At 31.6% G+C, this 25,342-nt stretch overlaps 1 protein-coding gene across 2 annotated transcripts in view; it reads left to right on the top strand.

Annotated features, from left to right (window-relative positions):
• The first annotated feature begins 1,367 nt into the window (after positions 1 to 1,367).
• Positions 1,368 to 25,342, top strand: part of LOC107448217 (BAI1-associated protein 3) — a 61,119-nt gene continuing 37,144 nt past the window's right edge. Inside the window, exons 1-10 of one of the 2 annotated variants that reach the window (XM_071179770.2) lie at positions 1,368 to 1,595; positions 6,428 to 6,530; positions 10,817 to 10,981; positions 11,589 to 11,652; positions 14,912 to 15,017; positions 17,329 to 17,373; positions 19,170 to 19,238; positions 20,556 to 20,613; positions 21,936 to 22,124; positions 24,501 to 24,610. In XM_071179770.2, coding sequence (XP_071035871.2) covers positions 1,468 to 1,595; positions 6,428 to 6,530; positions 10,817 to 10,981; positions 11,589 to 11,652; positions 14,912 to 15,017; positions 17,329 to 17,373; positions 19,170 to 19,238; positions 20,556 to 20,613; positions 21,936 to 22,124; positions 24,501 to 24,610 — 1,037 coding nt within the window. In that variant the 5' untranslated portion in view covers positions 1,368 to 1,467. The remainder of the gene's footprint in view (positions 1,596 to 6,427; positions 6,531 to 10,816; positions 10,982 to 11,588; positions 11,653 to 14,911; positions 15,018 to 17,328; positions 17,374 to 19,169; positions 19,239 to 20,555; positions 20,614 to 21,935; positions 22,125 to 24,500; positions 24,611 to 25,342) is intronic. The other variant, XM_087164659.1, reaches the window with a different exon arrangement.

The following is a 25,342-nucleotide window of genomic DNA, read 5'->3' as shown; positions in this document are numbered from 1 at the left end:
GACCATATATTTTGAATTTTTCAGATATTAGAAGATCATGCAGGTCAGGGCAACAGTCGCCTGTATCAAGGACTGTCAGGTTGGAGCAGCATGTCCTCATTTGGGCCTTGTGCTACTGAACCCTACATTCAATCAATCAAGGACTGTCAGGGTAGTAGAACTTGCAATCATGTATTATTTTCTTGAAATATTGCGTTGAAGAGGCTTCGAAGATAGGGTAGAATCAGGAAATCAACACGTCTGATATATAATGGATGACGTGCTACGCTCTAGTTACTGAAATGAAAACAAGAGGTGATCAAGACTTGCACTCAGTTGCATACCATACAATCACTGCAGATGATGGCCAGTATGAAGATGTCAAATGAAAGTTAACAACTTGCGTTCTCAAATACAGAAGCATTGATCATGGTTTTGTATACAAAGCTGAGATTTTTTTGTAAAGATGACGTCGTGCGACCATATTTGTGTCTGTGTTGGACGTTGATCACACTAATAAAGACGCTTCTATCTGTGATGCAGTGTCAAGGGTAACAGCAGTGATGGTGACAGCTTGTACAGAAGCATACGTTGTCAATTTGTTGGAGCAGAAACTTGTCTTGTAAGCAACTCAAATCCATTTCAAGACTCACGGTTCATGACGTGACTGCGCTATTCCTTGTTCTGCTTCAATTTTTAATTTTAAAATTTAATTTGCTGCTCGGTTTTATTGAGTGTTATTCTATGACATTAGCTGAGTATCGCAACGGTTCGTAATATTTATAATCGCCAAAAATGCTCAAAAGAACCAATTCATAAGTTCAATATCACTTATTACCAGATACACAATGAAATCTTTTCACAATGAATAATTTTTTTCAAAAACATTTTATTTATTTCAACTCTCTATCTCTTCGTAAATATTTTAATGTAAATCATTTAGATCATTCAAGCTATTTCCATAAGACATTGGATTACGCTGTTGCCAGAGAACCCGAAGAAATAAAATTTATTTTTGACTTGCATTATTGACTCCTTGCAGCATATTACTTTCGAGCCAGTTTGTAACTATTTGATTCTCAGTTTCTGCGTTTAACTTCCCACTGCTTCGTTATACTTGCACACAAGATTCATTTTAAAAATTTTCCATAAAAGCTGAATCGTGAATAATATTTCCTTATTTCCAACGGAGTTTTTCTATTATCGGCAGTTTATAACTTTCTCTGTATGATAAACAAACCTGGAACTGCAATATTAGGCACGTCCTGCTATGACGTCTGAGAAGGAAAGCAAGACTTGCGGTAAGATTTATTTTTCAAAATGCATGGTGAATATAAGAATTGTTGCTTCAAAGCTTGCACGAGATTACTAATGAGTAACTAAAAGTAAATATCACATATGGCAGCACGCGTATTTGTTTAAACTCTATACTTTTTTAAACTCGATTGCTAATTCCTGATATTTTGTGAACTAAGTTTTCGATAAATTATGAAAAGTTCAAGGAATATGAATTCTTGCATAGAGAATTGTAAAACATGTTTTTCATGTTTACAAAAACAAGAAAGTGAAAAAAGTGAAGAAAATGAAGAAAAAGAAGAAAACGAGGATCCAGATGAGTAATATATTATTTTTCCACTTTTTCTATAATCTTTAAGTTACTTAGATATTAAAAAATCCTTTTTTTAAACTATTAATCAAATATTTTTATTCCTTTCTTTTATTTAACACTATCATGCTTCATTACATAATATATTATACATAATACATGCATAACATAATACATGCTGTTATTATATAATTCATTACATAATTATATAATAACATTACATTACATAATTATAAAGTGGGTGTAAAATGAAGCTCTTATTAAAGAAGACTTTAAAACAAAACCTTTAAATTTATTTTACTAAAAATTTTTGATACACTTTATATACATGGGATTTATATAGATTAAATATAAAGCATAACTTATCTTGTTTGATTGTTTTTTTTTTAACAGCAATGTGTATTCAAAAGAACATGGTTTGATATAATTACTCTACACCAGAGTGAAGTAAAGTGTGTATAGTTCTAAAATTAGTATATATTTCACTACAAAACATGTGTGAATATTGTTTCAGAAATAAAAATGCTCTTTAAATGTATCATGATTACATTCAAAAAAATAAATGATCAAAATTATTTTTTCGTATTATTAAATTAAAGAGTTAAATTTCAAAATTAGGTTTCACTTCCAATTCCAAAATTCGGTTTCACTCTCCAGCATATTAAGTTTAACTCTACGGAATTTCATCAAAAAGCAAGGAAACTGTAATAGTTTTTATTTTATTTGAAATATAAATGTTAGTGTAAAAATTAATATCTACAGTGGTAATTTAAAGTGTCTTTCCTATTTATAGCAGATATCTATATATATATTTCTCTTACACGGCGACAAAAAAAGCTTCATTACAACTCCCCGAATGGCAACGCTAGAAAATCGACCAATGATTGCCGCTAAAAATGTCACATGCCAAATCTAGCTGAGATGGCTCAACATATAGCGCTTTTAAAAACGGAAACTGAAATAAACAGAGAGAGTATAAGCTCGGCAGAAGTGAGTAGTCTTTGTCGATAGATCTCTATTTTAGTATTTTGTCGAAAACGCTTTATTTCACGAATTTATATATTGCGAATTTATTTGACGATTTTTGATTTATATCACGAATTTATTTGTTTTACTAGTATTTATTTGCTTATACAGGTTTTTCCATTGCAATTCACTTATTTCAATTTTTAATAGACTTAATTATAGCCAAAATTTTAACCTTTTTAAAGAGATATCAGTTTTAAAAATTTTATCTTAAGATTTTATACTATAGCATATTTCTAATAGGTTTAACGAATTACATGTCATTTATTTGAATTCAAATTAATTTTAATGACTTAGTATTTACTAAAAAGGTGTAATTTTTTAAAAAAAAAGTTGTTATATGGATTTGAATGGATTGTTTTGAATTCTTAGAATTTCGTGAAGCAAACCATATAAGACTGCGTAGCAATTTTCGGGGGTTGGCGAGCGTTAGCGAGCAGGGGGCGCAGCCCACTAGCATATTTTTATTCAATTTAGTTACTTTAAGGAAATTCTTTTGCTTTCCATGGAAAAACTGCCCAATGAAGGCAGAAGCGTGTATACGTGTATAACGTATACGTGCGTAACGTGACACGTATACTTGTATTATAACGTGCATAACATTTACGTTATACACGTATGTTATACACGTTATACACGTATGTTATACACGTTATACACGTATACGCATACGTGTATAAAATTCACGTATACGTGTGTAACGTGAACACTAAACGTGAAAACAATGCGTTATATTATTATTTCCAGTCGGTCATTCTTTTCTTTATAAAATAAAATTTAAAGGAAAATTTGTGTAAAAATTATGTAGGGCCATCATCAAACTTGTAAGTTATTTTTAGCTATTACATACAAAAGCTAACACAAAAGTATCAAAAATATCCTATCACGTAACATTTAGCTAAGCCTAACCATACCCACCTCAGAAAACAATTCATAAGAAATAGAATTTCGAAATTTACTTTTAAGTTTCTATGTAGATGTCTATGTAAATTTCTATGTCCTTCTACCAGTTTGAACTAAAATTAATAGTTTTTGATGCCAGTTAAGGTTGGTTTTTAATGATATTAGAAGAAAGTTCATCAACCGTTTAAACTAACATAGTGTATAAGTTGATCATAACCGAGCAGACAGTTTGTAAACATTAGATATCTTATCAATTTTTTAAAACTGAAGTGAAAATATTTGCCGCAACCCCAATAAATGTTTCCAGAAATAAACAAACTGTCTCAATTTAAATGGAGAAAATAGATGTTTTCTTTTTTTAAACATATACCCTCTTTACGTCACCTAACTCTACGCAAATCTGTATTTTAGAAACAAAACAGTTAATTATTCGAAGACAAGTCGACTGTACGGCACTGTGTAGTCAGAAATATCAACTTTTGGATTTTCTTTAATTCAGCCATTTCTTTAAGATTAAAAAAAGTTATGTAAAATTAGTGCATTTTGTAATTATTATACATCAAGACTCGGCGAAGTCAACAGGCAAGTGAAATTTGTTGCTTCATTTCAAAATTATATCAATAATAGGAATTCCAGTTGTTTCAAGATTAATAAGGGAAAATGGTATAGTAAAGGGAGGCAAAATCATACAATTTTATTTACAAAACCCTGCTAACTGTATTGCTATTAGTTGTGTACAGTGTTCATTTCCACGTAGAAAACTGCTTTCATAGTCGCAGACAAATACGCTGGCAAGATTTTTCTTTATATTATTAACCTGATATAAAGTATGGTAAGGTAACTAGCTGTAAAAGGTATGCTTACCAAATAAATCGCATGAAAAAGTGGAATTGCATTGCGTGCGATTTGCTACGTAAGCCTAATTGATTAGCATGGCTACTTTTAGGGCAAAACAGTTTCTGGGGAAACGTGTGGTACTGCTCCATAGTAGAATTAAAAATTAAAATTTTCAATTAGTAGCTTGTGGCCGGTAGGTTCTAATAGCTTAGTAGCCACTTTTTCTTAAACCTACCGAGTCGGCGACCAACACCGGTAGGTTCTTCTCATTTACATAATAGCCACTTTCTGCTCTTTTTTCTGCTTGGATTAAATAATATATTTAAAAAAAAATCATATTCGAAACAATCTATGGTTATAAAAATATTGCACATTAAAAATAATTTCAAAGAAAAAAAATTATTAGAAAAAGTGACCGGTCGTTTATTTAATTTAAGTCCCCACAGTTTTCCGTTGACTCGCCAAGTGGAAAAAGTGGCCACTTAAATTATACAAACGACCGGGGTTCCTGCTCTTAAGCAAAATGTAAGAAATTCAAAGAGTTATGAGAACACTTTGGTGCTAGTTACACTGGCTTACAACCTAGCATTTTTTTTAATGCTTAGTTTCGAGGACTATAAAAAAATTCCCACTCTATTGACTCGAATCGTATTTGTGTGAGTTAGTGTGGCAAGAAATACACAAAAACTAAAATTTCTTTGTTCCATTTTAGAAGTTATTAAAAATTTCATACATCCTCAATCAATCAATGATTCAAGATTACATTCTAGATTTTTGTATTTGTTATAGGCCCCTGAAATGGATTAGAACCTTTTTTAAAACGACTTAATATGAGAAGGAATTTCAAATAGCGCTATCTTATCTAGTACAAAGCAGTACAAAATGAACTGCATGTGTACAGTTCATTGTGTTACACGATTAAGGGTCACAACTGTAAGGGATGATATAACTTGTCAGGAAAAAACTTTGACGATACAATGTTTAGAATGCAAAATGTGATTCACAAGAGTGCTCCTGCTCGGTAAGAAACAGAAAAAAAAACCAAATACGAAAAATTAAAGTTAAAAAAATATTTATTATTGAAATCTTTACAATAAATGCTCAAATAATGATTCTTTAGCTGCAATAGGTCACACAATCGGCAAATCAAGAAGACAATGGTAAATTCCTAGCATTTCCCATCTGCGACTGCGACGCTGATTCAATCGTGCATCCTATCCTATTCAAAAATCTCCCTTGAAAAAGTTTTACTGTTTCCGTTTTATTACTGTTCATAGCTACGCACACAAATGTATATCAGTTTGTATACATTTGTTGTCAGTTTGTATACATTTATATTCGAATATTGCAGCATATCTGGCGATGAATTGCAGCTGTATAACAGTTTCTGTGAAAGGCGACGTTTCACCCTTAAAAAAAGCTCCTCCTTTTACATTCACTGTTACGTATGGTGAAAGTAGTTTCGTTTGGCAAGTTATAACATTCCTTAAGTTATGGTTATGAGTTTTATAACACCTGATATATGTTTCTAGGAAGAATTTTTTCGCATGCCTGTCTAATAACGTCCAGTTATGACAATCCTGAAGAATGTCCGGTTAGAAAAAATAAATCTTTAATAATCTTCACATATGTGTTTTCCTTTTAAACAGATAAATGCATTACCATAGTATGATAAAATAAGCAAAGTTTTTTTTAATCATTTCCTATTTATGCTTATCCTACAACTTTTATAGAGTTAGCTTTGTTATGAGATAATATTAAGGTTATAAGTTCTGGGACCAGTAAATACAGATACTTGCTTTTTTGTGACCCTGGTTGGACTGGAGAACACCTCAGAATATGCCTTACTGTCCTCGATTTTTTTTATGTCACTGTCCATACCTTTGAAGATTGTTTTAACGTTTTTAACTGTATTGGGATGCTCCTCAATTTAATGACCAAATGTTCGAAGTCTTGCGTAGGTTGAAATAAAAAAAAAAGGTTATAAGTTCAATTTTATCGAAGACTGCAATTTCTATTTATTTTTCAATGGTTATTCCTTACGGCATCATGCAACTGGAATTTTATTTTTTGCAGTTCACCAGCAGTTGAGGCCGTTCAAAGTAAAAGGAAGAGCGTCATACCACCACCAGAGGAAGTTTCAAGAATGTCCATTGTAGAAATTGTAACCCATGTTAGAGTAAGAATATGACATCTCCTGCAATATTTATTTTAATAGTTCCATTTATTTATTCTGTTTATTATGCAAACATTCATAATAGCTAAACTATTATTTATTACCTATCATAAAATAATTTAATATGTTTAAAGAAACATTTCTTTTCTATGTCTGCATGGTGTTTCTCTCCTCTGCATTAATATCTAAAAGAATTGAAATTTATTTTAAAAAAAATTCATTTATTACTATCATATAAATTTTCCAAGTTCGTGTATTTTACAATAAAGGAATTTCAAACGGGTTTTGAGAAAAATAAAATTGATGTAAATGTAAATTAACAAACAAAAGCCAATTAGTCTAAAGTCTTCATTAGCCAATTCCCTGATTTGACGATTCGTTGATCCAATCGCTTGCTCTTACAATTGTTCGCAAATTAGCTGATTCAATGATTTGTCCAATAATTGCTTCACTACCCCAACTGATTTTTAACTGATCGCTAATTCTTCGATTCGTTGGCGCACTGATTCATTGATTCTCTTTCGTTCTTCCCACGTTGCATTTTTGCACTTTCCTATTCATTCACCCCCTATTTCGTCTTATTATGCTTTCAGTTTAACCAAATCATACATTCGCCCTTTTTTTCAAAAGCGAATGCATAATTTAGTTAACAAAATAAATGTATCATAATTTAATACTAAATTTTTTATATTGACACGTTCAGGGTGGTCATAAGAAAACGTCTTATGAACCTCTAGCGACTGGTCCGTTTAACCGATCGACATGATATTTCATACATAGTTATTCAAAGGTATGAGCTCAAGGTTCTCAGAACACCAGCAAATTGGCACTTCCGGTTATGGTTATGGTATAAAAAAAATTAAGTGTTTGAATGGCAACATTAATTCTTTTTCGTCTTAAAATTCTCAGGTCATGCAGAAACCCTAAACAGCGTTGAAACAGTAAACGCATTCCAAAAAATAAACGACAATCTACGGTGCACAAAAAGCAGGTGTGAGCGCGGTCAAAAGACTCACAATCGTAGCTCACGAAGAGAATTAGAATATGAGAGAAGACAACAACCACTGATGCCAACACAGATCGAACAAAATTAAAAGCATATTTCCAATTACAAATTTTTTACATATGTGCCATCACACGCGAGTACACATTGCATGTTGGGAGACTGTGGAGAATAAAGTAGAACGTAACATAGCATGAGGGATGTTTGCAATCGCAAGTTTAATCGAATCTTTCAAATCTGTCAGGAATCCATAGGAGTGAGATCGGAAGATCGTGAAGGTCACGGAAATGGAAATCGGCGTGAGATGACACGATTACCAAAACCCTGCGAATAAACCCCTACCCCCCATCGAATAGACGTCGCAAAAATTGGAAGTACACCATCCTGCATCCGAACGATGTCATTGTTGATGTCAAACGATCACAGAGCATGTTACAAACCCCGTTGGTGTTGCTTCCTCAAAGAAGTACAAGGCGAGAGCAATTGTGCTTGAAATGCAGCACCACACAGTAGCTTTGGGGTCTTATAAAGGTACTGGTACCACAGCATACGAATCCGTGTTTGATCAGTGCATACAATTTTTGGTAATGATATTGCAAGTTAGAATAAAATGAGCGATTTGCGAAGACCCGTCCATAATGTGCGAAGATTCCAGTCTTTATCGTCATCATATCGGATAAGAAATTCATTAGCATAGTCAATACGCTGGTATCAGTATGGAAACATTTCGAGTACAGAGCGTAGTAGCTTTAGAACTGTTGATTTCGGCACCTCTTGCAGTTTGCATGCGTTCTGAAGTCACTATTTGATGCATTTCCATAACAGCGTCCTCAGGAACAGTTGGCCGTCCGGATCGTTGTCTATAACAGGTGCAGCGAGTTTCTTAGGATTTATTTATTAAATTACACAGAGCTTGCGGGAAACTGCGTTTTGGGCGATGGTTATGACGGAAAACATGCAAGGTTTTCATAGCATTCATCCTATTTTGATAATGAGATTTCCCAATTCATCACAAACTTTCTTTGGTAGAGTCATTTTGTCAACGTGTACGATCCATACTAAGAGCCTCACTTTCAGTGGACAAATTAAACTTTTTCCAACTTGTAAAAAGTGCAACTCCAGCAAGGCTATTCCTCACCATCTACTTGATTGTCTGGATTTCACCATGGAAGAGGTTATTGAGAGACCTCTCCTTTTCCTCGATTTTTTGAAGGCTCACGGCCTCATGGATCTGGTATAGCTCCGCTATCCCAGCAGGTATTGGAAACAACAACAACAACTACGTGTGCGATCTAATGATTGAAGGACAAATAATTCCACCTCACTTTTCATAATTTCTCTACTCTGAATGTATGGCAAAAGCCTTTCTGTGACTGCTGTCTTGGTTCTGATATGTGCGAATTTCCTCCGTGCTTTTTGATCATGTATTTGTTGGGCTTGCGCAGTGCTGCCTTTTGTGCGTCTTGCATAATGCGTCCGTTTTTTGTAACACGCGTACCCTTTCAACGCTGTTTAATCCTTTGTCGTAAGTGGGACACCGTTGTCCCTTTTTTATATTTTTTTCTGAGGATCTAAATAACAAGCAAAAATATATTTTCGTAATTTTTAACTATAAAAAAACAGTCTAATAGTTACTAAAAAAATCTGTTAGATTATCGGCATTATATTTGTGCAAAAGCAAAAATATGAAATCCAAAAAAAGTAGTTTGCCTAATTCGTACCACCTCCTCTCTAAAGCGTACCAATCTTTAAAGTATTGAGTATTTATGAATAAGTGAATGAGAATGCCATGTGTAAACTTATACAATTGTTTAATAGCATACCAAGAAATATGATAAGTTTTTGATCTGTTACATATAACAGTATTTTAGGTCTCTGAAAGTTTGATAAAATATGATATTACGTGTTACAAAGCTGCTCGTTAAGACTATATCTTTTTCGAATCTATAACCGGTTTTTTTTTAGGCTTCAGAAACTGGGAAAATTGGTTGGATTGACCTTTAACCGTTACAGAGATAAATCCGTCTGCCAAATTACTGAACTAATTAATAATAACTAGATCATTATTTGACTAACCAAAAGATGATTTTCACCACTTTTTCCTTCCTGGGAATAAGAAATCTAAGTCTGATCATAAGGATATTAAAACATTAATTTCATATTCTAATATAGTTCCGTTTCTTTGCTATTGATTCACGTATCGATAGACTATTTTCTGCTATCAAATATTGACGAACTAGAATAGTTTAATCTCTTTCTCAGTTCCTGCAGTCCTGTTATGATCCTCATTCTGGAGATAACAAGTTTGGTATTTGGTGAAAGATGATCCAGAAAAAATTCCCAGGCACTTTTCGACACTTTGGATGAAGTACAATTTAACTGACTTGAAACTAGTTGGCGTTGATACGTTGCCCTTAAATCGCACCGATACGGTTTTGGCAGCTACGCAAAGTTTTTAAACAAAATTTTATTCCATGCCTTAAGCGATATTGCAAAGAAAAAGAATAACAGATTCAATTGCTTAACAATATGAGGTATTTAACAATCTGCTCACTACTTTAGTTCTGCTATACCCTTGCACAGAAAGCCAAAAAATTAAAATTAAAACTTGTAAAATATTTTACTTTAAATTAAAACTTAAAGCAAGTTGGACTTGATTTTATTTCATGGTTCAGAAAAAAAAAACTTCCTAATTCATCCGCTAGAACGTTCTTTTTAGATTGCTACTTTATAAATCAGAGGTTCTACGAATTTTTTTGCGATTTTTGGGGGAGATGCAATTTGCCCCATCATTCCCCCCCCCCATCCTTCATACACAGATCGTAACTTTGTCCTGAACCAGACAACGATCGATTTCCAATTCAGTACCCCCAGAAGTAAGATTTGTTTTGGGAACAAGGAGGACTTTGTGACCAGACAGATTTAACGTGCACCAGTCACCTTTTACGACACGGGGGATTCTTCGGTCAGCGGGGATCGAACTCACAACCTCTTGGACATCTGCCCAACTCCCTACTAACCAGGCTATCCCGGCCAATAACACAGAATAGCTGCGTTAGTTGAAACTAAACTGCATAAGAAATAGTCGAATTTTTAAAATAACTTATGGACAGATAATCTAAAAGCAAGATTGGATTTTCTAATACCACCTCTTTCAATTATGATAAATTACATATCTTAAAGGATTTCATAAACATCAACAAAAATTATGAGTAACTTTAAAAAGAAAGTAGTTCTTTATACAAAATCAATCTGTCTTGTGCTATATTTTAAATGTTTTCTGTAGGAGTATGAGAACATTTATGCCCTTGCTGTAAGTGTTATGCAATGTTACATTGGGGAACCATGCTATCCATATTTCACTACGCCAAAGCAACTGTATCCATATATACTGCACTTATGTAGTGAAATGGATCCTTCTATCATTCAACAAGAGTATGAAATTCACAAAGTAAGTAATACTATCATATTTAAATGCTATTAAAATTCAATCCTGTTACATAATTAATTCCGCAATTATTTTAACACACTAGCTATAGTTAATTCACCAAGAGTTGGCACTTGACACCGCCTTCATCACGTGGTATCTGGCTACACTATTTCGCTATTTTTGAAAGAAGGATGTAAGCAATCCTGAACAAGGTTGCTATTTCACGATCATATGACAAAAATATTTATTTCGCAATCTTCATGTGCATTTTCTTTACATTTAATATTTCATAAATTTGATATTTTTCTCTTTTGAGTGAATAGTTTGTCCTTTTTGAAATATTTTGCTGCAATCTATTTAATTAGCTAGAGTAACGAAAGGTATATTAGCAGATGATAAAGCGAAGTAAGTGACTGAAAAAAAATTCGCTGTTTGGATTTATCGCGCATTTATAAGGATTGTCTTAATTTCAAACACTGAGAATTTTCTCCTCTTACTCCCGCGCCGAAATGAACTCTGGTCCGAGGAGGTGGTGCCAAGTGCCAACTCCTGGTGAACGAACTATAGCTAAGTATAAATTTTACTTTTGTCTGTCTATAAACATATTTAATTCTGCTTTCTTTTTTAGCCAAAGGCTATAGAATTGACTGTTGTAATACAGGAAGCCCAAATTATTCATCCCAAATATTCAGGTTAATTTTTTTTAAAGTTTAATCAGTTAATATAAACGTAATTTTATTCTTACGATGATAAGAATCATTTTTAGTTAAATAAGCATTTCAAGGTTGTCTACAGTATAAAAAAAATTTAAAATTTGAAGATCTTTTTTTATTGTTTGAAAAAATTATTTCTGTACAAATGGGTTTGCTTGTTAGAAAGCCTGTTATATCACCCCAATGGAATATCGAGAAATGCTAAAGCTTCGAAAGCTTTTTTTTTTTTCAGTGTCGATATTCTTAAAACTTTAATACAGTACTGTCGTGCAATAGAAATGTCAACGGAAGTGACAAAAAATTAAAAATTTAGGTTTTTATAGTTTGGTTATTTTGGCGTGATAAAATACATATTACAATTTGTTTTTTCGAAAATTTTAATTTATCAGTTTTCTGAAATTATATTTTGCATCCATAGCATTAGCAATATAGAACGAAAATAGTTGTCAAGTCACTTTTCTCGAAATTTATCGTGAAGTACTTGACTTGTTTTTTCAATTGCACGACAGGAAGATTTCAACAACTAAAATATATAACTCCAGGATATTTGTAATATATTATTTTGCAGAAATTTCTGCAGAAATTCGAAAATTTCGATATACATTTGTTAAAAGATAATGTAAAGAAAACAATGTGCAGTTTTTTTCCTAAATTTAATGCGTGAATTATTAAAATTTAAAAGAAAAACAAATTAAAATTTGGGTAGTTTTTTATAAAAATATATTAAATATTGTTCACATCAAAATATAATATTTTTAGCTAAATTAAGAACTAAAGCGATCATTTTGAAAAAAATCTTTGAACAATTTAAATTAAATAATTGTAAGAAACTAAAAATATTTTTAAAAATGTCTCGAGGGAGATATTTGAATTGAAGTCTTCAATTTTGCGTATTTTTTAAATCATAGAATAGCGTTAAAAAAAATTAAAAAAATTTCTTTTTTTAAAAATAAAAATTCTATCAAATTTACCCTTATAGAATAGTAAGACAAAGACTTAAAGGCTATATTGTCTTTGTTTCTCAATATACACGTAAATTTTCTCTCACTAATAATCTAAAACTTCGTATCGGACCAAAAATAGGACTTTTAATCGAGACAAATTTCATATGCACCTTGCTGGCTCATAGGCACTGTCTGTTTAGTTGGCCACTTGGATCGAACTCACGACCCAAAGCTCCCCGCTTGTGTAGGATTGGCGTAATAACTGTAAAGGAGTTTTCAATAGCTCAAGTGATCTAATGTCTCAAAATATGTTGTTGATGTTGCGTGCATGTTCATATGAGTATAACAAAAGATCTATAGACATCAATTTTGTAGAATTTTGTTTACTATAATCCCGAATGAAAGGGTCGTGAAACTAGAGCAGCATATCGTATCGACCTCATATGGTGGCAGTAAATCGCATTCGACCACGTTTGCTTTCCAGAAAAGCTGCTACCGATTACTGACAAGGGAAACTAGGGAAGTATGACTCGCCAATTTTGAAATAAACTAGTGGGATGTATGCCTTATGAAGAATAATTTTAGGGTACAACATTCGTTTCGGCCCATAGAAGGTCCTATGAGAGATAAAAAATAATTCAATAGATAGAAAAAGCGGTATTTTATTACTTCAATGCAAGCTATTAGTTATTGTAATTATCTCATACTCCAATTAATTTGTAATTAATTGGATAATTAATTAATTTGCTAATTAATAAATAAATTAACATTCGTTTTGGCCCATAGAAGGTCCTGTGAGAGATAAAAAATAATTCAATATGTAGAAAAATCGGTATTTTATTACTTCAGTGCAGACTAATGGTTATTGCAATTGTCTCATAATCCAATTAATTTGTAATTAATCGGATAATTAATTAATTTGCTAATTAATAAATCAATTAGAAAATTAATTATTAATTAATTGTTAATTAATTATTAATTGATTTGCAATTACATATTCCAATTAATTTAGAAAGCTTTTTGAAAAAAAAAATTTAAATAATTTCATGTCAATATTTTTTTTTTTAAAATTAACCTAACAGTTTTTTCTGAAAAACTACCGATATATAAAATTTTCGAAATCAATTTCGGCAATAAATATGCATTATATAGTACGTGAAAGTACCACAAAATTAATTGGAGTATGAGACAATTACAATAACTAATAGTCTGCATTGAAGTAATAAAATACCGATTTTTCTATATATTGAACTATTTTTTATCTCTCACAGGACCTTCTATGGGCCGAAACGAATGTTGCCCCTTAAAATTATTCCTCATAAGGCATACATTCGACTAGTTTATTTCAAAATTGGCGAGTCACACTTCCCTAGTTTCCCTTGTGAGTGGATTCCCAGTACCCTAACCACTTAGTCATCGTTATTTAGTTACTTACTTCCTTAGTCTTAGTTACTTTGATTTACCGTATTTATTTTGGAGCAAGATCTCAATTTAAAATATACTAAACACTTTCTCGGTACCCATCTTCATTCAAAAATTCTTTTTAAATTAGATCGCTATAAAAATAGTTATAACGGTTGAGACTGTTTTTCGAAGATTCTAATAACGTCTCGTGAAATATGAATTATATACTACTTTCGTAATTGTTATGAGTTTGCAACAGTTTCTCATGATTGTAAGTCAAAGTCACGGTTAGGTCAAATTTAGCTTATGTTTGGTTAGCGCCCTAAATGCTTATTTTGAAAATGGCTCAAAACGTCAATAAGGAGAAAAGCTACAGTTTAATAAAAATAAAAAGCGTTTGTGGTCTAATTTTTTTTATGTTTAAAAACTCATTACAATGTTTATTTATCTCACAAAAATTTGCAGAAAAGGTAGAATAAGGCATTGATTTTGATAATTTTCTTCTAGGCGATAAAATGTCTCCAAACTGGCTCTTTTGAAAAAGCTTAATAACTTTTAAAATATTTAAGTTATTTGTCCGTTATAAAGCTTAGATAACTCTTCACACCAAGGTGGCACATGTAGTTTAAATTTATGACTTCGTTTTAAGTGTAAGGTACCTAAAGTGTGGTGTTTTTTTTCCTTGGCAAATGAGCTTCGAAAAACCATGTTAATTTATTTGAATTCAGAATCACGATACATCAGAAGTAAAGTTTAAATATGCCACAAAACAATATGTAGTTCTTCAATAGCGGTAAGCATAAAATCTATAATTTTTTCAGATAAAATAATAAATTTAAAGTAAAACTTTTTATCTATTTTTGTTTAGCATTTTGTTTCATTTGAAATAGATTTCGTCAATGTTTATTGCAAAATTTGGACAGACGCTGGTATCAAACGTCAAACTGCTATTCGTCATTCAAGCATAAAATTGCTTTGGGATGATGCATTTACTTTGTGAGTTTGTTTTCTTCATATTTAGAAAATAAATTGAAAAAATTAGGTAGAAAAAATTATCTGTACTTTCTATATGTTCCTTTAAAAATTTAGTAATACTACCTTGTACCTACTAAAAATGATTAAAATACCAACTCGGAGGAGGAAAAAGCATAGTCTGGTGCGGTGTCAAGGCACAGTGTGCAATGCGAAAAAATTATATTACTAATAAAATACGCTAAAATTTATCATGTTTTCTGAGTTCATGGGGACACCAAAGATTAAGTCAATTTTCAAGTACTAAATGCCAATCTTAATGTTTTAAGGGAGTAGACAAAATTTCGAAAAAAATTGGGTCACAAATTTGTGTGCTAGGAAGCTATATATATTTGGCGTTATCTCCCAAAAATAGCCAAATAATATCGCCGTAACAGGAGGAGAAATTTAAGATAACCTTAAACGAACTGAGTGTTCGACGAGAGGGGAATACCTAGCATTTCTCTGTTGCTAAGCAACCAGGTAGAACCATAAAAAATAATGAAATATAAATTGAATCTTTGTCATAGTTTTCAGTTAGCTCGGGAAAATTTATCTTTTAATAATTAATAGAAAAATATCTCTGAGTTTCAAGGCAACAGACATTTTTCTTGACTGATTCCTAATCAAAACGCTAAGATTGTTTTCCTCCTTTGAAAATAAAATTTGAATGGAATTACAAATTATTTATGATTTTCCAAGATCTTAGAATTTGAACCTAAAATCTTTTCATATGACATTATTTGTGTTTTTCTCCGCTGTTTTCAATTTTTTTAAGTATGAAGATTTTATACTAAAACCAAATTTCCAAAATTCATTTTAATTCGTTTAATTGTATGCAGAGTTGAAAGGTAGGGTAAATCATCTTTACGCTCTACGCTTCTAGGCAAGAAGATTTCGAGACAAAAGAAAAGTTCCCAAAGAAAAATAGAGTGTCTGGAAGAGATTATAACTATTATACGCATTCATTTTATATAATTTATGATATTTCTTTTTTCTATCATTAAACAAATTATTGAATGTTAATTGGCATTTTAAAAACATTGATAAACGTATGTTTAGGAATAATGTATTGCTTCATTCTGCCAAATATGTGAGTTATATTTTTTTCTTTGGATAAAGATAATTAGTTTATAGCATCCCGATGTTTCTATAAATTCTGAACGTATACTTCAAATTTTTTTCAGGTTACTTCTGTTTTCCTTATTCAATTTTTACAATTATTTCAGTCAAGCGAATCTTGAGAATGAGTCCTTGTTTTTGAGCGCAAGAAACATTTACTTAAAAAAATGAACATGGTAATAAAAGTTTACTTGATGCGAGCCCTTAAAGTTAAGCACTCATTCTCGAAGCTTGCCAAGAATGAATGACCTCGTGACTGAAATTTTCGAGCGCTAGTAACACGGTAAAAAAAATTAAAATACTGAACGCGGTATTAAACTAAGTTTATATGTAAGATAATGGCTATGGCTTTTCGGTTGAAAATATAATAATATAAGATCAATCACAACTATCTAAAAAAATCAATGCAATATATTTTTTTATTGCTAATCTTCAAAACAATTTTTTTAAGGATGTCAATCAATTCAAACTTCCCAATTTTACTTATTTTTGAATCAGCCTAATAAATACGCATCTCTTCTACAGATATGTATACTTCCCTACTTCATCTGTTTTTTAATCAGCTTAATCAGCACGCATCCCTTCTACTGAGTATACATACTTCCCTTTTTACCTAGTTTTAAATTAGCTTGATCAGCACATTTCCTTTCGAAGCATATAGTACATACTTACATACTTCCTTACTTCACCTATTTTTGAATCAGCCTGCTAAACACACGTCCCTTCTACTGATATACAATGAATACTTCTACGGATCCCTATTTCACCTAATTTTTAATCTGCATAGTCAGCACACTTACCTTTTACTGATATTAATATTCTAAATTCATTGAAAAAATATTAAATTATCTTAATTTTTAAAGAAACATTGTGTTTACATTAAAAGAAAAAAAAAATCAAGTTGTTATTTTCCGTTTCCCGCAACAAGACTCACTGAAAATTAATGATAAAATTTTGTATTTTTGACACAAAAATCATGAAGACATGCTCTTTAATTATGTGCCCCAATAAACTTTTAAGTAATGCTTTGTTTTGCTTAAAATTATTATTTTTTTTATTTTTGAAATCTTTTACCCTTTTTTCTCTTTTTTTAATACTTTTCTGTTTCAAAATAAAAAGAAATAGAAAATTTTATCACTGTTTTAACTGGAATTAAATCATTACTTTTTAATAGCGAGCTGAAGAAATATCCGACTGAAATTCTACACATCGAAGTATGGTAAGTATGGTATCTGTCTTTTGCCACAATATTTTACTACGGTGTGCAACTTAATCCAAAAATAAATATCCCTCTTTTTTTATTCTGGGTAAAAACATCATTTATTTTTAAATGATCTCAAATATTTAGAATATCGGATTAAGTAAAAATAAAAATTTCAGTTTTTATTGAAAGTTTTGATCAAATCGCTTTCTCTAAAGAATTCAACGCACAGAGTTGTTATTTTAACATCTTCCGTGAATTAATTATTTAGCTTACAGATTTCCCCATTTTAATAATCTCCTTGCAACATAAACTAAGCTTCTTCTCTAACCATGTGACTGGAAAGACATTATCTTGGCTTAAACAGGGTAATTTAAACTACCTCCTTGTATTACGGGTTTGGCATTTCCTTGCTATCTTTTAAATATAAGTGTATTTAAAAGCGTCGAAAATAAAGTAATTAGATTTCATCTTTACAGAAATGTTATGTTTTGATATTATACAATAACCAATCATTCCATAAAATTTGGAAGATTTAAAATTGGATACATGAAATGAAAATTGGGTACATTCGGAAGTTTTAAAATTAGGTGCTGCGAGAAAAATAAGACTTTGAAATGCTTGTTTTATAAGAACTTCTTTGGGTGAAACTGGCACTGCCTGATTATGATCTGAATACCTTGTGCTCATCTTCCTCAAAACGGTACTTTTTAATACATTCCGTCAAAAAGATATCTACAAACAATTGATTGCTGACGAGAACGTTAAATCAGGCTTTGATATCAGACTTCTTTCTTAATTATTTATGCATCAACTTAAATCATCGAACTACACTACCCTCTATACCTAAGCAAATTGCGTTAGATTTTAGTAAAATGTTGTTAATCCACTCTAAATATAATAAGAATATGCCTCCAAACTGTTCAAACAAACTTCCTAGTAGAGGAAGAATTTTTGAAAATTTATGGTGTATCCTTCCACTTATGTTATGCTTACGATGCTATGTGTGAACATGCTTAACATTCTAGTAAGTTTTATTATTGTGATTTGTGTTTAAATTTAGACATAGTTTTACTTACTAGTCATAAGAGCTTTCTGTAATTTATAAATTCTTACAGGTTTTGGGCCTAAAACAAATTTAAGAATTTAATTATATCACAGCCTAAATAAAATGCAAGGTTTGATATGTTTTGAGTGTTATCTCTTATTTGGCTATATTTGCGCAAAATAGCGCCATTTCGTATTTTTTGGAAAGCATTAAAGCAAGCTTGCGGAGTCTTTTGTTGGTTAGATTAAAAGAACGCGTTACACTGGATGCACCACAAGTATAATAATATTGGATGGCTTCGTTTTTTTCCAGATTGGACGTAAAAATCAACCGGAAGTAGTAACCCGGATGTTTTACGACGAGCTTTAACCCGCCGGGGCCATCTGCGCTTAGCTATACACGGTCAACCATCCATAGCGTTTCCGCCCCGCTTATACCTTAATACGTGCACTCCTTTTCAATCGACATAAAGCTCCAGTTGAGATTCTAGCACTCTAGCTAATCGGAATGTGATCGATATATTAATTGGAGAAGAATTTCTTTCAACGATAATATCGTTATTAATTCTTCTATTAGCGATTCAAAGCCATTTAAACTTACATTTTCATCAGGCATACTGTTCCAGCAACTATTTCGGAGCACTAGCTAGTCAGAATATGGTCGAAATTTCAATAGCAAGTTTCCCGCTCTCAACCCATACATATTTATTTAGCAAATATTTCTATATTTTACATTTCAACGTCTAACGTTAAAGTTACAATTTCAGGTCAGTTCGCCCTGGTGGCTCTAAACAAAAGAATACTGGTATTGTAAGTCTTTCCGATGTTACAAAAACGTAAGTTTTGTAAATTATTAATTCTTACTTAGTTTTATTTTTTTTCCTGCATTGTGGGGAGAGTAGTTATCGACCATGTCAACCCTCATTTATGAAAAGGTATCCCACCATAGAATCGAGTTAACATGTCTTATATACTGGTGAATTGGAATTATATTTTTGTAGTGGTAGATCCACTACAGTACTCCCCCACTAGAATTATATCTGTGATAGAATTCGATGAACCGATACTACTAGATTGATTGATGTTTTGTGAGAAGCCGGGAGAGCTGTATTAAGGTCACCGTACTTTTTGAGTGCTGGTCATGAGAGCTGTATTAAGTTCACGGTCGTGGCCTATGTTGACTTTTACCAGTCGAGTGTGTATGTTGTTCGTGATCGAGACTGATAAGCAACAACGTGAGGAGGACAATGTCGTAGTCACAAGTAGCTAGTCAACTGATCAATGTGGACCATTCATCGAAGTAGGCGTGTTCAAATCGTAGTGAGCGTTTCTGCCAAGGTAGTTGCGTTCACATCACGTTCGGGTCACCAATGTGACGAGAGTAGTAATCGACCATGTCAACCCTCATTATAAAAAGGCACCCCACCATAGAATCGAGTTAACATGTCTTATATACTAGTGAATTGGAATTATATTTTTGTAGTGGTAGATACACTATGTGCATGTTCAACTAAGACTGATATTAAATGTAATAGCGCAAGTAATTTAATATTTTAAAAATAAAAGCAATTAAGTAATTAACATATCTCATTATTAATTAATAAGTAACATATACTAGAAAAACAAAAGGATCAAAGATTTACTTTAAACGTAAAATCAAAGCCTGCTTAAGGATCACATAATTGACTTGAGATCTAATTCACTCGATCCCAAAGTTCTTGAAATAGAGATGCCCAAGCCAGAGGCTGAACTGCATCTTTGAGTGGAATAATTCAATCAAATGTCGTAATCTTGTGGTTGTGAATGGCAACTAGCTGTTGGCACTCTTCTATTGGACGAGACGTGTTCCCATCCTAATAGAAACGTATTCCAATTGGTTGATATCTAACTGATTAACAGTGGACATATTAGAGAAGTGACGTCTGCTTAGACGCCTCTCTAATATTTCAGATCAAAGACCAATATTTATAAAAGTTTTCACACCAGTTAGCGGGCTTGTAAAAAAGCGACTATATGAGGCTTAAATAAATGAAATAATTCATACTGGTTTAACATGAACAAAAAAAAATTACTTTTATTAAAAATATAAAATGCTTTAAATCATATTCATATATCTTTAATGGGATAAGTGAAATTCCAATATTTCAAAACAGGAGAGATATCTATGCAGAATCTGATTATCTGGTTGGAGACATTATAAAACCGGTTCATGTAAGTAAATAATATAAATATTTTATCGGTATTTTTTTTAACATTTAATAAGATTGTTTGTTTACTTTTACATATTACTAGCTAAATACCCGTTCTTCGTACGGGCTGAATTAAAAAAAATCAATTAATCAGCACTGAATAACACTACGAAATCATACATTAACCTGAAAGGCATATACCGACACAATTGAAAAGTTTATTGGAAGAACCAAGTAAGGGACATTTTTAGGGGTATTTATTGCATCCGTGAAAGCAACATTAAGTGGTTGCATTAATAAGGTATGTTTTATCTAAAAAAAATTGTTTTTGTTTTCCTTTCTATCTTAACACAACTAATCCACATTAGTTTTTTGTATGCTTGCATGATCTTTATTTTCAGATTAAGCAGTGGTAAATAAAATAAGACAAAGTATAATTAATCTTGACTTCTAATAAATCAGCAATAAAACAGTTTGGATACCGCTATTTTACTTCTTAGTCTGATTATAACCTCTTACCCTTCCACTAAGCTTTTCAATGAATAAAGTTATAATAATTTCATTTTTATTAATTTATTATTATTTGTTTCCCTTTCCGGTGGCTTTACGTTATTATATTAAGCAGAATACGGGTTTGTAGATCATACTATCAGAATAGAGATTAACTCTATTTAGCATCACTCGGCGTGGTGATATTACTCGCGGCGAACTCGTGATAGTCAAAAGTTACCACTATCAAGTTATTTTCACAGGTTCAATATCCTTTGTAAAGAAAGGCAAGATATTTTTTGCAATAGTATCGATGTAAAAACTGCTTAGTATTGGAACAATTCTTAATAATCACCAAATATATCAGTAGAATATTTTATATCGATTTTAGTATATTAGGTGCTTATATCATAACCCTTCAGCATTAGCGTTTTGTGAGAAATACGTTTATCAGTTTAAGAAAACTAAAGACGACATTTTATAAACAAATGGAATTCTTAGAAGACCTATATAAGGACTTAGGAGCATGACCATTTCTCTATTTTATACCTATATTTATTGTTTAAAATACTTACAAGTAGTAGTGGAAAAAGCTCTTTTAACCCTAATTTATAAAAAATATTAATGTACTATCTTTGCTACCACTGGAAAAACATTTTCTGAAACTACCGGAAACCCGTTGAAGAATTCTTATTAAAACTGCACCAATTACTATAGTACCAGTGGTACATATTACCAAATTTAATTAAGTGTCATCTGTGTGTGACGATTTTCTACGGTTCCCCTAAGCGAATTATTCTATTATGTTAAATTATTCATCTATTTTTGCTTTAAAGTATTTTTAAAAAATTTCAGGATTTACCTTGCCTTGGTCAAGACGTTCTTTGGCCTTTGAGGAAAGGTCCTCGGAGAGTTTACACTCGAGGTCAAGTGAAAATGTACATTCAATTATGTGCAAGAAAAGATGATGATCATATATATCATATCCAAATGTATATGCAGCTGATGAAAATGGCTTATGAAAAGAATCTGGAATTCCTAGAAGTAAAATTTTTTTTCTCATTGCTTGTTAAATACTTTAAATCTACTATATCAACTAAGAAGTAAACACGCGTGATAGCGTCAGTAACTTTAGCAGCGCCAATACTCAAAGTTATAATTTAAGGGAAGTGTACCACAGATTGCGTAGTTGATTAATAGTTTGCTGGAGAGCACTTAACGTGAATGTAAAGTCATGCTAGGATGGATGCGTCCAAAAAAGAAATAGGTGGAGTTGTATGATTTTAAGTGGTAGAGGGTAAAGGCAATGCGGACATTTATAATAGAACAGTGAAGCTGTTTATTGAAGATTGAAAACAATGCTTAACGGCTGTGAACAAGCTCTCGTGAATGGTGTACATCATTATCAGACGTGCCAAGACCCAGGGTAAGCAAACACTGTGATTTCTTGGGAATCTGTTGCTGCTATCGATTAAACGATTAGTGGTAATCTAAGAATTACGATTCACACCTGTGTAGCATCTCGTCTGAGCAGGGCCGGATTAACCTATAGGCACACTAGACACGTGCCTAGGGCCTACGAAAAACTTGGGAGAAAAAAAATTTGTTGACAAAAATAATTTACCTTTAAAAACAACAAGTGTATTTTGTACAAAATTATGAAGATACAAATAAAAATATAATATTTTTCGGTAATAAAATATTTTGCAGAATCTTATGATCTAATATATTACTAGTTATCGATAGAACTAATCATAATGGTATTATTGATATCAACTGCAATATCGGCAGCATGTCGGTATTGCAGATAAAGTTCGATAAACAAATTTGTAAATTAAAATCCATATTAATAAAAATGTAAAAAAAAATATGCAGGAAAATTTTAGCATATATTTTGAAAAAAAATGGAGAGGGCCCAAAAACGGCTATGCCTAGGGCCTACGAAAGGTATAATCCGGCTCTGCGTCTGAATAAAGAAATGGTGCAATCATCTTCTGCCACTAAAAACCATATCACATCGTATTGTTTCATTTTGGGCGCATCTTATTTTAATTCAATTTTAAGTTCACTTTAAATGCTCTCATGCGAGCTGGTAAATTACAAGCAATTAAAAAAGTTTTGTTTGCAAATACGATTTAAAACAGATGTTGCATGACTGCTTTTAAACAGTGTCAGCAATAAAAAAAACCTTGATGAGGTTTTAATAAAACTATAATTATAACAATATTTTCTGTTGTATTTAAATTAAAATAGCCATAATTTAAATGCAACAGGATTCATTTCTGCCAGTTCTAATAGAGTTCAAAAATTTTGATAGAAAGGGTGTTAACATTTTTTTTAAATTTTTAATTATTTTTTTTTTAATTTTATCTATTTTTTTACTTTGTTATCTAACCCTTATGTAAGCACTCTTTTTAAATCAGGCAAACTTCGCTTTAGGTTTTCATCTTACAAACTCTAAAACCATTTTTTAAGAAAGTTATAGATATATTTATTATATTTAAAAAAAAATTCAATTTTTATGTTTCTTTTTATTTAAATTCAATTTTTCTTTTACACTGCCCATTAAAATATTAATTATTAGTAGTAATTTCAATTGGGGGATTTTACTCCCTATGAATAAATGAAAAAGAATTTTTTTCTTGTTTTATGCTAATTTTTTCTAATATCATTTCTGCAATATTTTTCACTCTTACATTTTTCCGTTTGTAACGTTACACAACTAAAACAAAATAGAATAAACAAAGAAAAAGAGATCCAAGGAATAAATTTCTAAAGTAAAGATCATCTGCGTTAAACCACTGCATATTTGGACGACAAAGCTTTTTTTGCCCGATTTTACTTAATTTTCAGAAATTTTTTTCCAGTGAAACAGAAATATTAGTTATATGTTTTTCAGATTATTAATTGACCTACATATGCTTTTAGTAAATGAGTACTTCATTAATTCCATGGTTTAATAACCATTTAAATAGGGTGTGTTCTAAAATGTCCGGTGAATGGAGCCATTTTGACCCAACTTTTTACGCAGAAATATCTTCGTTTCATACACTGGTCCAAAATTCCTCTTTACATTGGTTACTTAAACAAAATGGCTACAATTCGTGTTAAATGAACAAGTTTTTTAAAACACTAAGTTTTATCAAAATATTTCCTTTTCTAAAAACGTCTAAGTAAATTTCACAATTCTCTCTTGTAACGAGAATGATTTTTAAAATTGTATTTATTTGTAGGTCAGGGAAAAAAATTTGAAGCTTAAGCAAAGTTGGCATAAATGCGGCTTTTCTATTCTCTGTTTGACAAAAAAAAAGTTTTCATATAAAACATCTAAATAAATATTTTTTTCTAATTTAAGGCATTTATTTTTATTTATTTGCTTATTTGCTTTGGAATATACTCTAATCATTTATTAATATCCAGCATACTATACTATGGAGAAATTGGCTAGAAATCCTTCCTAATCCGGCATTGACATTAATTCAACAACTTGCTTTGCAACACGGCATTCGACCAACTGAACAATGCATATGGTGAGTTGATACATCTTGCTTCAAGAAAACAATGCACCAATCAGTGTTGAAAACTCAACAATTTCTCATTTATTTAGACAACAGTGTTTAAATATTTCTCTTTGGACTATCTCTGGACCTCAGTAAATTTAACATAGTGGCTGAAGTTCACCTTGCATGTGCAAACTTTAGGTATTCATACTGGGCCCGAACCACAACTTTCCCTTGATCACTTTCGACACTGAGCATTTTTTTTTTTTTTTTTTTGACACGGTAACTAAATATGAGGCAGGCTCAGCCCGAAAGCCCGAGACTGAGCACGATGCGCTAGAAAGTAAGTTTACTGAAAACTTACTTTCGGACTCAGATGGGCTCAGATTCATAGTAAAATTTTCATGAACTTTTTTACTACTTTTAAGCAAACGTTTGGTTCGGTTATAGAGTATAAAAATTTACAGTTATCTGCTATTTCTGGTCACTGCTTTTGCTTTGAGAGGCTAACGTTAATTGTCAAATGACTTTTATTTAGCTTAAGATTTTGATTTTCTCTTTTAATTCTTGTTTTAGTCATCTTCGAGTTTCAGTTGGCTTAGTTGTTCTCTTATCTTTTTCTCGTTCACAGGTTAGCGATAGAAAAGGTTTTAATTTACAAATTTTTTCTTACAAAGGCCAAGTGACGAGACCTCAATAACTCGGAGTGACGTATATCCTATGTATCTCGGGACCGGACCTCCACAAAAGAGCTCGAGCTCA

The sequence above is a fragment of the Parasteatoda tepidariorum genome, chromosome 1, assembly GCF_982258835.1.
Source record: "Parasteatoda tepidariorum strain Cologne lab strain chromosome 1, Ptep-v5.0, whole genome shotgun sequence".
Lineage (NCBI taxonomy): Eukaryota > Metazoa > Arthropoda > Arachnida > Araneae > Theridiidae > Parasteatoda > Parasteatoda tepidariorum.
The sequence above is the reverse complement of the archived record's forward strand: the minus strand, read 5'-3'. Positions and strand labels throughout refer to the sequence as shown.